Consider the following 12,656-nt stretch of genomic DNA (forward strand, 5'->3'; position numbering starts at 1 on the left):
TTTCTAAAAGGCATGATCCATGATCACCTGCTAAGCACGTGAACCAAAATGTAGTAGCCAAACAAGAAAAAAAGCAGGAGAGCCCCCCAAAATACCAGTGCTTAAAACTATATGCTAACATACAGCAGAACAAAGACATATTGGTCTATATGGAATCATGTCCTGCTATTAACAAATGACCACATGACTTGGGGAAAGCAAAGACTACTATTAATGTATTCTGCAAATACTTATTAGGAAAAACATTTCTGACTGTTCTAGATTATAATTTACAACTGATTACAAATTAATGGCAAATAAGAATTAGCTCCCACTGCGTTGTATGTGTGACTGGAAAACACAGGTAAATAATAGAAAGTCCTTCTCCCAGACATTTTACCTTGTAAGACCTAGGTCTGTCACAGAACGAATGTAATTATTTAATACCATGAGTAACCTACAAAGTATACTAGCAGCATCCTTTATTAAGGCAAATACTCTAACATCACTATGTTACACATATTTGTAAGTGCTTTCATGTATCTGAAAGGACCATTCAAGGCATGTAGTATGTAATCTTTGACTTTCCACGAAGTCCAGGGTATTTTACCAAGCACCACTTCCAGCCTTAAAACTTCTGTTTCACCTATAGAATGTACTTAAATGTAACAAACGAGGTTTGACTTGCAAGGATGGAGCATCCCCCACATGCCTTATAACTTGAATGGTGAAAGATGTTCCTCTTATTTCTAGTCTGAATCTACTCGGTCCAGTTTCCAAACACTGCATCTCATTCTATCTGTTCTATGTATCTGGCTGTGACTGCATCCACATTTGCAGGAGATGCTCATAACATCTCTTAAGGTATCCCTCACAGATGAATTAAATAGATTTTCTTAAGGGAGAAATTAACCAAGAACATCAGTGATTTCCTTCCACAGCTTTTTCATGTTTAAGAATAAGAATCCCTACTTTCAGTTCCTTCTTCTAATCATGCAGTTAGTCAGTTTTGACTGAACTATATTCCTTTTTTTGGTAATGCTAAGCTCAAATACGCCAGAACATGTAGTCTAGTGGGGTTTTTTTTCAACCAAACTTGTGATAGCATTTAAAAGAGAGATAAAGTTTATATTTTGGAACTTTTTCTCGTCCAGACAATGCTCATTACCACTTTGAGGAGGATGGTCTTAAGTTTATTTTTTGCTGACTGTATGGTTTTTCAGTTTAACTAAGCTATCACCTAATTGACAACTTTTCTAATACTGTCTGCATAACTCTATGTATATATCATGACGACAATACAAGACAAGTTTTCTGGTCTCTTAGAAACACCATAGTGTTCCAGGCATTGTTCCAATTAATATTAACAACTTGAAGAGCACCTCCATTAAGTTCTACATGCATCTTGTGTACAAGTTATCACATTGTGCCAATGCTACTACATTTCCACAATCAGGACATACATATCAAACAGAAGGTAAGATTTGTATGAAATACACTGAAAGGCAGAATTAGCTGGGGAAGTTAAGGTTAAAAAAAGTTTGAAACTGTAATTTCAGCTCACTTCTGAGAGGAAGAGCTAGAATAATTTCCTCTTTCTCTGAAATATTATTACCCCCAGCAGATCTATACCTTTCAGCTTTGGAATTTTACTCACATTCTTTCCAGCCAGAATTCCACTTCCAAACTTTCCCATTTCCTGGTGCACCTCTCTTTCTAAAAAGAAAAGGGTAAAATGAATATGGATTATTGGAGGCTGTAAGAATTTGGCAGTACAGACACACCTAGAAAGCACTTCCATAGCTGACACTTCTGCTAATGTTACCTCTTTCCAAAGCTGAGATTGCAATGGAAACCACAGGCTTGCAAAAGGCACATAAGATTCATATTGTCTCATTGTGGGATATGTAGAATCATACATATTTCCAAAGACACAATCAGAGAGGGAAAGCTTGACTGAAACAGAAATATAATGGCTTTCTGCAAAGATGGTGTGCACAGAGGAAAGGTATGGAAGCTCAGCAACAAGTGTGACTACCACCAGTGTCATTTCCACGTACAAACCATTTAAATCACATTCACACTGAATCTAGCAGAGATGAAGCAGGCAAGAGTGTTCTGGACTGAGGTAGGTATTGGATCATTGTATTTCCCAGTGACTCACTCAGTGTCTGAGAAGTGTGTGGCATCAGCCTGCAGAGTCACAAGGAAGATCCATGTTAACAGCTTTCAGCGTTTGGGAAGCAGCTGTTCTTTTGGGTATAGACTGTCTCCTTCCTGCAATGAGCAGGTAGCAACACTGACCAGCCCAGGAGTTGTCACAGACCTACCCCAGCTTTTTTCTCTGGACAACTCTCTTTCATGGGGTCCTTAACAGAATACCAAAGAGGTTAGCAGAACAGGCGTCCCTTTACTGTGGGCTGGAGAAATCTGAATCACCTAGAAGGAAACCCAGCACAAACACCAACAGGAGAAGGCCGAAAAAATCATTTAATTAAAGTGGTGAGTGGATTGTCTTCATGGTTTTAATAAAATTTGCCATTTAAGAGGAAATGTCATCCAAGTGTGGCAAAAGTGGAATCAAGACAAAAGGTTACTTATTTGAAGTATAAAAGATAAAAATTACTATTTACAGATGCTCCCTGCTAATATATTTTCCCCCTACAGGGATGGTGGACATGAGAGAGAAGCTGCTTCATTTTCTAAATTTGTGAAAAGAGATTAAAGACACATAAAACCAACACAATGACAACTGTTTTGATGAGATATTGATAATGACATATTTGTTTATGCAGACCCAGAACTCACTTAGCATGGAAGACAATGTGAACAATGAGGTTTTGCTGATCTCTCCCTGTTATTTTCAGTCCTTACCTCTGGTTTCAAAGCAAACGTCTCACGGAGTGTCTCCCCGGGTCTGATTCTAGCAACATTAAAAAGAACTGTGAACTGCATGTCATCTTTGGTGAGTGGATCTTCATCACATACTGCCAATTCTAAAATGTTCTGGTAGTAGTAGAAAATAAATAAGAACTCTTATTGAGCTGCTATTACACAAAAACAAAAAAAAATTGTTATAGACTTTTGCAGCTACTTGACTGGCACAGTGGTAAGAATAAAGAAATATGTGCTTTCCTTCAGGAATTTGCTAATGTGGAACGCCATCATTAAACCCAACCTTGGGAAACTTACGATGAAATAGAAGACAACTGCCTATAACAGAGAGCTCCCACTATCCTGAGACAGAAAAGATGTCAGTGCTCTGCACCGCACTGATAACCCGCCCAAAGAACACACTCAGTTTCTTCATCCCCAAAGTTCTCTTAACTACACAGCTTAGGGCAGGATTAAATTTGCTGTTTACACCTCAGCAACTCCTCTACCCTTCCCTTACAACCAGAAGGGGGAAAGCTCATCTAAATTAACCATCAAAAATAGCCCAAATGAAACATACTACAGCAGTACTTATTTATCTCAGGTGACAACAAAGGGAATCTGAACTAGCTCAGATGTCGGCATTTATATCACCCATGTCTATAACTAGCTGAGGGGAGCACTACTGCATATGTCTACTGTTTTGGGCAAACCAGTCAGTTGCAAATTCTGTTACACAAGCATTTGCTTAAGTTATTTAGCGCACCTGATCAACAGAGTGTAAATTGAGGATTCCCAGATATTCAAATTTTTTATTTTTTTACTACCTCAACTTCTCTCTGGATCCTAAAGTAGAATGTCTCATTCCAGACAGGGTTGTCAGTATTCTTGATGGTTTTGGTCTGAAGCTTTCCATTTGAAGCAGATGGCAGCCACAAGCGGACATAGCAGTCTGATGCAGTCACTGCAGCAGAGAAAAATTAAAAACCTGATACCAATGTTATAGATGAAAAGTAGGGCAAGGCCATGACTCTGTGGACTAATAAATATTAGTATTAAAAAAAAAAAAAAAAGTAAAGAGACCACCGGTTGGAAGCAACCAAGGAAAACCATCTAATTCCTGGGTAATCACAAACTGCAAATGTACACATGCACACACAAAGTACACTAAGAGCCGTTTTTCCCATGTGAAGAGAAAGGCATATAAAAGACCCCACTGACCATTCATCAGGCATGTTCCCTAAAATTCCAGTCTACAATGTTAAAAAAGTTCAACTGAAACTAGAGCTAGTTCCAAAAAAGGTTGTTAGGATGATTACAGGAAAGGAGACTGCGTATTACAGAGAAGATCAGAGGAGACTGGCTTGCTCGGTCCAGCAACACAAACATGCGGAGGGGGTATGACAGCTGTCTAGAAGGGTTAGGTACTAGGGAAGAAGATCTGTTGCAGCTAAAGGCCAGTGTGGTCCCAAGAACATGAGGGCATGAGCAAGTCGAAGATCTTCATCTCACTTCCAGCCTACATCTACTCCTTATGGTTAGTGCAGTCAGTGCCTCGAGCAGCCATCCTTTGGGAAGAGCCGGGATGCAAAAGCACATTTACTTTGTGAAGCTTGACATCGGTGTGAAAGGAAATCTCCAGGGTGACGTCTTCCAGAGCTGGAGTCTGGACTTGACTGAAGATTTCCACTGCAGCCCGAGATGCCTAAATACTTCAGACTGGTATCAAGCAGTGAATAACACTGACCCACAAGGTTTTCGCAGGAAATTGGAAGTGTCCCTTCAATAGAGTAGATAGAAGAGATCATTGAAACTCAGAAATTCGGGCCTTGTCACACTACCACCTTTCTAGTGTCCACCTCTGGACATTGCTACATGGCATTTGCCACAGGAGCACAGGAAGCCGTTTGGTGGGCAGTTACTGAGACAACAGCGGACTGGACCCCCTGGTCTCCCTCGAATCAAGGCCTGGCCAAGGTTGTGCTTGGCCCTGCATGGCAAGACATGAATGGTCTCAGCTGTAACACTCTGCAAAGTGATGCTTTCTTTGGGTGAACGTGTCATTTTTCACTAGAGGAATACACAGGCCGGACGTTCCAAGAGTGTGAGAAAAGGCAGCTCAAGTTCTCTGCCCTGACTGAGGAACCCACAGGAGACCCATGCAAAAATGGCAGCTTAATGGCTGGTCCACAGTATAGCTTGAGAAGGAGCTATGGGAGGCTGTGAGGGTGAGATAATGAGTTAAAGCAAGCTGAATACAAAAGTATATAGAAAAGTCTGGTTTGCCTGCATGTTCAGCATGTGCTTAAGGCTGAATCTGCAGAGGCCCTTCTGAACCAGAAATTATCGATATAATTTAACACGACTGGTCATCTGAGAACAGCAAATACCCCAAATGATACTGTATTTTAGAAGACTTGAGATTCTCTCATTTACCTTTGATTATTGTATATAACTGATACATTTCGGTAGAAGGTCCCTAAATACGCAGCCTGTGTGGCAAAACTCCAGTCCCTGGTATGATTATATATTGTGATTATATATTTTGAGCATCAAAAACAAACAACTCCAAGCAGATTTACAGATTGCAGTGTCTTCGTAAGGTCCATCTTCCTTGTTGGCCCAGGAAATTAATATGGGAGTTTTGGTTTTTATCAGTTCCCTGAAACGCCACTAGATCAATCTAATGATACCTCAGTCATTTGATCTAATTATAGCCCTGGCATTAGTACTTCTATTACTGTGCTCTAGGTACATTGATTGTATACCTTCAGAACTTAAGAACATTGCTCACTGTGTAAACTCTGGAGGTGATTAAAAACAATCAAACCACAACTCACACAGGTCTCTTGACTTGATGTTCTTAGCGTGTATGATTCTCACAGAAAGCATGTGGATGGGGCAAATCATCATCTGCAGAGAAAACAAATGCAATTAGTTTTATCAGCTCAGAGTACAAAAACAATATGTATTTTTAACAGTACAGGGGACAGTCTGTCCTTCTGTTTGAAGTGAGGGGACCACCCTCCAGTGGTTGTACGGCCAATCTGCCGAGGGTCCTGTGCTACAGGTAGGACAAAACTGGGCCTTCGGAAGGCGACACTAGGAACTTGCAGATTCCTGCCTGGGTCCTGGCACAGCACTGACACTGGGCCAGGACATGGGAGTCACCAAAGTTCTCTAAAAACTTCTGACTTTGTATCCCAACTAGGACTAAACTTCCACGGCACTTGTAGGTTGGCCAAGTTCACCAAAAGGCATCTAGATTAATGTAGCACTGACTTTGTGTGAATGGACCACAGGCCATCAGAGACCCTTCAGCTGAAGAAAAAGGCGTCCTGCTTTGGAGTTGTAATATCACAGAATCCCACATCATTAGGTATCTTGAAAATTCCTAACGGGAATAGAACCACTTCCCTTCCAGACATGAGATTTATTTCCATCACAGGCAAGCTATCATTGTAACACTTATTTCAAGTTACTTGCTCCTAACTCTACCGAAGAATTAAGCTTCCCAACCTAAGCTTGTCAGAAAACATTTGCCATTTTCAAAAGATGTTCTGAAAAGCCTGAATGAACACACACATACAGATACGTGACAACCTTAATACTAAAAGCAGGAAAACATTTTCTTCTTTTTCCAAATTGGAACATTTACATTTCCTTTTAATTTGCTGTTGAGTGTTTTATCTTTTTTTTTTTTTTTTGCATATTAGCACAGCTTGTCAGCAATAATAACCAATAATAACATACAGTCCTGTTACCACTAATAAATTAAAACAGGGCCACACCACATTGGAAGTGTTTCATTAGTTTGAATGGCAGCTTAAACTACATGCTGACTGAAACATCATATCTATTTGCCTAAATGAGAGTATTCCATAACACTGTAATGAAATAATTCGAAAATTTTATTTTGAAAGTTAGCACCATGATTAATTTTCCTGACACTGAAATGGTTAACTTTGGAGATAAACAGAGCTGGGGGAGGATGAACTTCTCTATAGAAGGAGTCACTCACTACAGTTAATCTGAAATTCTTTTAAAGTAGGGTGGAAACATGGTTATTAGAGATGAGAACAGCCTTCGTTCAGTTTCATTCAGTTTTGTTTAGAGGTAAATTATGTTACATCAAATGGATACCATTAGAACTGTGAATTAGCACGTTCAAATAAAGGTTTAATATTAAATTTTATGATGTCACTTTTAAAGTTACATCCTTTTAAAATTCAGATTAATATTCAAGAATCACCCTGAGCAGAGAAACCCTGTTGTTAAACCTACAAAATCACAGATTACTCTGTCTCTTGGCCTCTTAATAGTTGATTGAAACACTTTTTTGTATATTTAAAACATTCTGAGTTTAATGCATTATGGACATAATGAGTTCCAGTTAGGACACTTCCATATTATTCCGCTTGCCCACTGAAAGAATTTGACTTTAATTTTCCTGTGCAAATAGTTATTTAACCTAGAAGTACCAACTGGAGCACTCAGTCAGCATTCCTAGTGGGTTTCATTAACATGAAATATTGGATTATGCAGCCAATTACAGAGCTGACTGTTTTTAATTACTATGTTAATTCTGTGTTATTTTGTAATCAACTTCCCCCTTGCTCAACAGCGCAAACCATTCTCAGAGTCTGCCTTCACTGGAGAAATGGATGCTTTGAACCTTTTGTGATGAAAATTTCCTAGTTGCTGATAAAAATGGTGTGTCTGCAGTTCATCATCACAGCCCTCTCAGTTGTGATAGGTGTCATATTTTCATCATCTCCCACTAGAGCCAGAGAGCCTCACTCCTCCTCTCTTCCCTTTCAGCAGCAATCACTTCCCTTCAACACGTCAACATCTGCCAGCCAATGGAAACATCATCACAGGTTCCTTACTGATGGGAAAATCAACACAGTTTCTTACTTCCAATTTGGTGCAGCTTAGTCCTTGCCTTGTTGCAAGGTAAGAGATAAACCAGTTCAGATGGGTGAATGTGGCCATAAATAAACCCAATGGACTGTGCAAATCCCTGGGGAAGCCAGAAGCCATCCCACTCTCAAGACTGCAGTTACTCAAGCCTGTGACAAACATTCAGAATTGGGCTAATTTTTTTTTTTTTCATTAGAAAAAGGCAGAGATCATTTCCTTCTACAGTGGTCCAAAGCAGACTATTAGGGTCTGATTTCAGTGGTCTAAAATAACATCTTTGCCCAAAAGTGCTGTACTCCAGAATACCCTTCCAGAAAAAAAAAAATTTGGTTAGAGGTCCCATTTGCTATTTTCATAACATGAAAAGCAATGTGTAATTTCATGATTAATGCAAATTGATAAGCACAGATGCCATGATCAGACAGCTCTTGACAGTCTTGCAGCTGTACCGGTCTTGCTCGTTCTAGTTCACTTCCTTGGAAGAAACTTAGTTTCCCACATGGACACAAAACCACTCTGTAAATATGCAGACTCAAAGGCAGCTTTCCCAGAAGCGCATCTTTCTGTTTTTGCTGGAAAATTAGTAGTGTCACATTGAGGGCAGTGACAGAGTGCAGGATTCAGCTACCTGTGTGTGTTTGCATCATAGACAATAGCACTCCAGACCAACAAATAGTAGCCTCTCCAGAGGCCCAAAGAGTAGACTAAAATACAAACAAACAAAATCAAAAACAACTGAACAAAAACCAAAAACACAAACAAACTTATTTTCACTTGATAGGAGTTAGCACTAACTGCATTTCTGACCTATCAAGGCAACTTTTGTGGGAGCCATTTCAGGTCTAAACCACAGAAAAGTCAATAAACAGGAGATAAAACTAGCATGGCAGAATTGCCACAGCTGTGTCAAACCTTAACAAACTGAAAACACATCTGTTGCCACCATCTCATTGATCGGAATAACACACATTTGCTGGCCTAGTGCCTGGCTTCCGAAGAACAGCCACATGTCAGTCAGCTTCAGGAGGACATATAATTCTCCTGTTTACAGGGGGTTAGTTGCTTCAAGGTCTCATCCCAAAAAGACAGTTTGGAGAGTATGAAATCTTCCCAAAGCTCATCAACAATGAGAAGCCTACTGATATGGTCTTTGGATGGCAGTGAAAGAAGAAAAACCTACAGCTTGTATCTTTGAGTTCACTCCTTATTGTCCCTCCATGCTGCTTCTAGAACAAGATCTCATGGCCACTTTCACTAGAAAGTTACTCTTCTAGGGGAGTAGTTTCTGCAGAGCCTGTCAATCTGGGAACCTTTTCCCATCGCCACCTCTTTTTATTTTCTTTTCTATTTTAAAAACTCCTTGTTTCTCACATGTTGGAAGGCTGATTGGAACCTCAGTGTTTCACGCCCCCTGTACCAAAGGTAGGCAGTTCTCTGAGCAGAGTTGTCACCATGAGATAACACCAAGTTATGCGAAGTTTTATGTAAAGACTTTGCTCTCTGTCTTTTGACATTTGGACGTAGCGGTAGGATTTATCACTCAGCTTTATCCATATCTTTTATATATTAATATTTACTTCCTTTCATGGATTACTTTTCCTTTCTGCAGTGGTGTACTAGAAGCTGTAGAATATCTTACGTACAAGATCTCACATCAGATGTAATCTTTTGGCATATCTTTACCACTTATTTTATCTTAGATACTGAGTATTCGGTTCAACTACAACTTGGCAATTTATCAAATCAAGGTTAAAGGTATAAACTTATAAACTACAAATAAGGTTCATGACCAGCCTGGTCCTAAAGTGCCCTTTTCCACATAGATTCTTTAACACCTAATATAGGCTGAGTTTATTAGCCCCTCCATTAGTGATAATACTGCTAGCAATTTGTCCTTCCAACCAGCCACCTATTTTCATAAAAATCAGAGGACTGCAAAGTTCTGGTAGGAAAAGTGACTGACTGAAGAAATACGCAAAACCAGGGGAGGGGACAGAAGGAGAAAGCATGACCATGAAAGCCTCATTTTCCTTGGGAATCACAATTATCCAAAATCCTATCACTGGAAGCTGAACAGTTAGTGAATAAACCTAATTTGCCTTACATTAATTTACTGTAATTTCTTGTTATCGCTGATGGATTGTTTCAAGAGTCATTGTGGATTTAGGAGGCATGACCTGTTCATATTCTATCAGTCACCTCTTTACATGTATGAGTGGGTCCCTCGGCGCTTTGTATGGGCAGAATTTCCAAGTATTTTACCACAGAAAAATTATCCTGAAGTTCACAAAACAGAACCGCTAAAGAGTGATTATTCTTGTCTGAGCAGAAGAAAAGACCCTGTTATGAATATCAAAAGCATTCCCAGCAAGTTGTAACTTAATGTTGTCCATCATTCTGTGCCAACTTGGTGGCTTTTCTGAACAGCAAAAAATTAACTGGGAGAGTTTTAGTAGGTCTTCCTGGATAGTTCAAAGTATCCACACTTTTCTAAACGACTTACTTTTTTAATAGAAAAACAAAACAAAGCCCACTCTGTTCTGATTTCTGTATCTATCTACCAATTTACACATAGTGAAAAATGCATCTGCCTTACAGAATTGAAGAGCTACCTGCAGTATTGAATGAATCTCCTTCCTTGGGAAGAGAAGCTTTCTGACCTGAAGCGATGCTTATACTCTAAAGTTTTGGTAGTGTTGCCTATTAACCGGGAGTATGCCTATACTCGTGGAAGAACCGTTGCAGCATTAGGATGAAATGCAAGAACTTTTGCTGTAATTAAGATTTTCTAGATAAAATTATACCTAAGCTATCTACTCATCTATCAGATCCAGAATTATCTTATTAGATACAACATTGATAGATAATATTTATATCTAAGATAGATAACTCTGGATCTAACAGGTTAGATAGAAATTTTATCCAGAAATTACACTACATTTATAATTTATGTTCTTTGCCCTGAGCATCCAATGTTGAATATTTTTAATCTATGATTTGAGCTATTTGTTCAAGCTACTGATATTTTCCTGAGTCCTTAACTTCACCTGCAAATATTACCATAGCACAAGTACAGTAAGTATTCTTTATTCTTAATGATCCATGATTCTCTATAAGCCATCATATGTAACGTTGTTTCTCACTATATTTTAAATCCCTGAATGCCCATATTTCTTTTCTTTGCTGCAAAATTTGGCATAGGGTTTAATACAGAACAGTGAGTTGTAAATAATTCACAACTTGCCTTTCAGACACCACGTCCATTATTTTTTGAAGATATACAAGAGAAGATAATTCTTGGATAGTAATTCTGTTTATTTATACTAAAAACTCAGTTAAAATCTCTGAATGGAATGTGCTGTTACAAAACTCGAGTCCAGACATGAAATACTTCCTCTAGAATCACAAACGCTGTAAATATTACATTAAAGATGGCTAAATCAGCCAAATAGCTCATTAGAACTCTTCCCTGCAGCTAATGTAATATAAATCATGCTTTGTTGCTAGAAAAAGCTGTTGTTTTTTTCAGCTGGGGCAAGCAACGAACATGTGCAATCCCAAGAAAAGCACGCAGCGGGGCTGAAGCGCTTTCATTTTACAGCGAGGTGAACTCATTCAGGTTGGCGCTCTCTTCCTTCCCGGCGCTGGCTCCAGCACGCACACCTCACGACGAAACAATAGGGACGCATTTTCGCTGAAGATCCCTCACATATTAGTTAATGTGCGGTAAAGGAGCGAATGGTAAATTTGCAAAGTTTGAGGTGACCCTGCCACATCACCTCAGCAGCAGATTGTCTCCCCGCTGATGCAAGCGGAGGGAGTTTGCTCGCGAGAACTGGAGCAGGGAGGTCCCAACAGAAGGTGCTGGGCCACAGCGAAGCACGGAGCTGCAATTGTCTTACCTTGGCTGGTGGGCTCCCCATGACGGACAAGATGGCGACAGCAGCAGAAAACCCAATCTGAGTAACAGATCTGTCAGCTGGCAAACACGCTCACGGCTTGCTGGGGCTGCTGAAATAACCTGAAGGACACATATAATTTATAAAGGCACTGAGCTCCACCCTCTGCCTCCTCTGAGTGGAGAAGAGGCTGCCCACGTCTGAGAGGGCAAGATCTGCAGTGTCAGAGGGAGAGGAGAGCTGCGGTTACCACATCTTTGCCTGCCACTTTATTACCTCACAACATTTTTTTATTTCCCCCATATTGTCCTGCCAGTTTTTTGGGTGGATTCTGCCATGTCCAGAAAGTCTTCCTTCACTCCCCGTATCTTCCACCTATCTAGTCAGTAGCTTTTAAGTTCTTCCACAAAGTACTCCAAGGAAAAAAAAAAATAATCCAAGGAATGGGATAGCCGAATCTCAGCTATTAAAGTTTCTGGTGGGAGACCAATCCACTTCGGAATGCTCTTTTCAACTTTTCCTACAATAGGGACTTGTTTTAATAAATTCTGGGGAATCTTTCTGCCAAGCAGTAAATCAAACCTCCTTGCTTTGAAGTACCTACTGGATGATCACCTGGTCAATGTGGAGGTGCTGGTGAAATTGAAATAAATATTGGTAGCGAAAGGGAAAGGTGCATACCTTCTGGGCTTTCGCCCTCTACATACTTCTTATGAGAAGGTTACAGCTTGACATGTCCCAGCTTCCCATCCTATTCCCCCATCAGCTTGCTGGTGACAGTGGTGGGTCCTAAGACATCCTCTGGAGATGGCACAGGCACGGCTCCCTCCACCTCTCCACACCTACTGTGGACTGCTGACAGACAACCCGTGGGGTGCCTGTCAGAACACCGCTCCAGGCAATCTGTTCTGGCCATTCCTTAATCGTCACTTGCAATTTCATGTTGGATGTCGTGCAGACTCCGATGTGGAAAAGGCCTGG

At 40.1% G+C, this 12,656-nt stretch overlaps 1 protein-coding gene across 1 annotated transcript in view; it reads right to left on the bottom strand.

Moving 5' to 3' along the window:
* LOC135988807 (cytosolic phospholipase A2 beta-like) overlaps positions 1-11,714 on the bottom strand; it is a 29,281-nt gene extending 17,567 nt beyond the window's left edge. The window contains exons 1-6 of the mRNA XM_065635053.1: positions 11,679-11,714; positions 5,694-5,766; positions 4,457-4,633; positions 3,681-3,817; positions 2,854-2,985; positions 1,637-1,695 (exon numbers count right to left, since the gene is read on the bottom strand). Of these exons, the coding sequence (XP_065491125.1) occupies positions 1,637-1,695; positions 2,854-2,985; positions 3,681-3,817; positions 4,457-4,633; positions 5,694-5,766; positions 11,679-11,699 (599 nt within the window). The 5' untranslated portion in view covers positions 11,700-11,714. The remainder of the gene's footprint in view (positions 1-1,636; positions 1,696-2,853; positions 2,986-3,680; positions 3,818-4,456; positions 4,634-5,693; positions 5,767-11,678) is intronic.
* Positions 11,715-12,656: the final 942 nt, after the last annotated feature.

This window comes from Caloenas nicobarica, chromosome 5 (assembly GCF_036013445.1).
Source record: "Caloenas nicobarica isolate bCalNic1 chromosome 5, bCalNic1.hap1, whole genome shotgun sequence".
NCBI classification, from domain to species: Eukaryota; Metazoa; Chordata; class Aves; order Columbiformes; family Columbidae; genus Caloenas; species Caloenas nicobarica.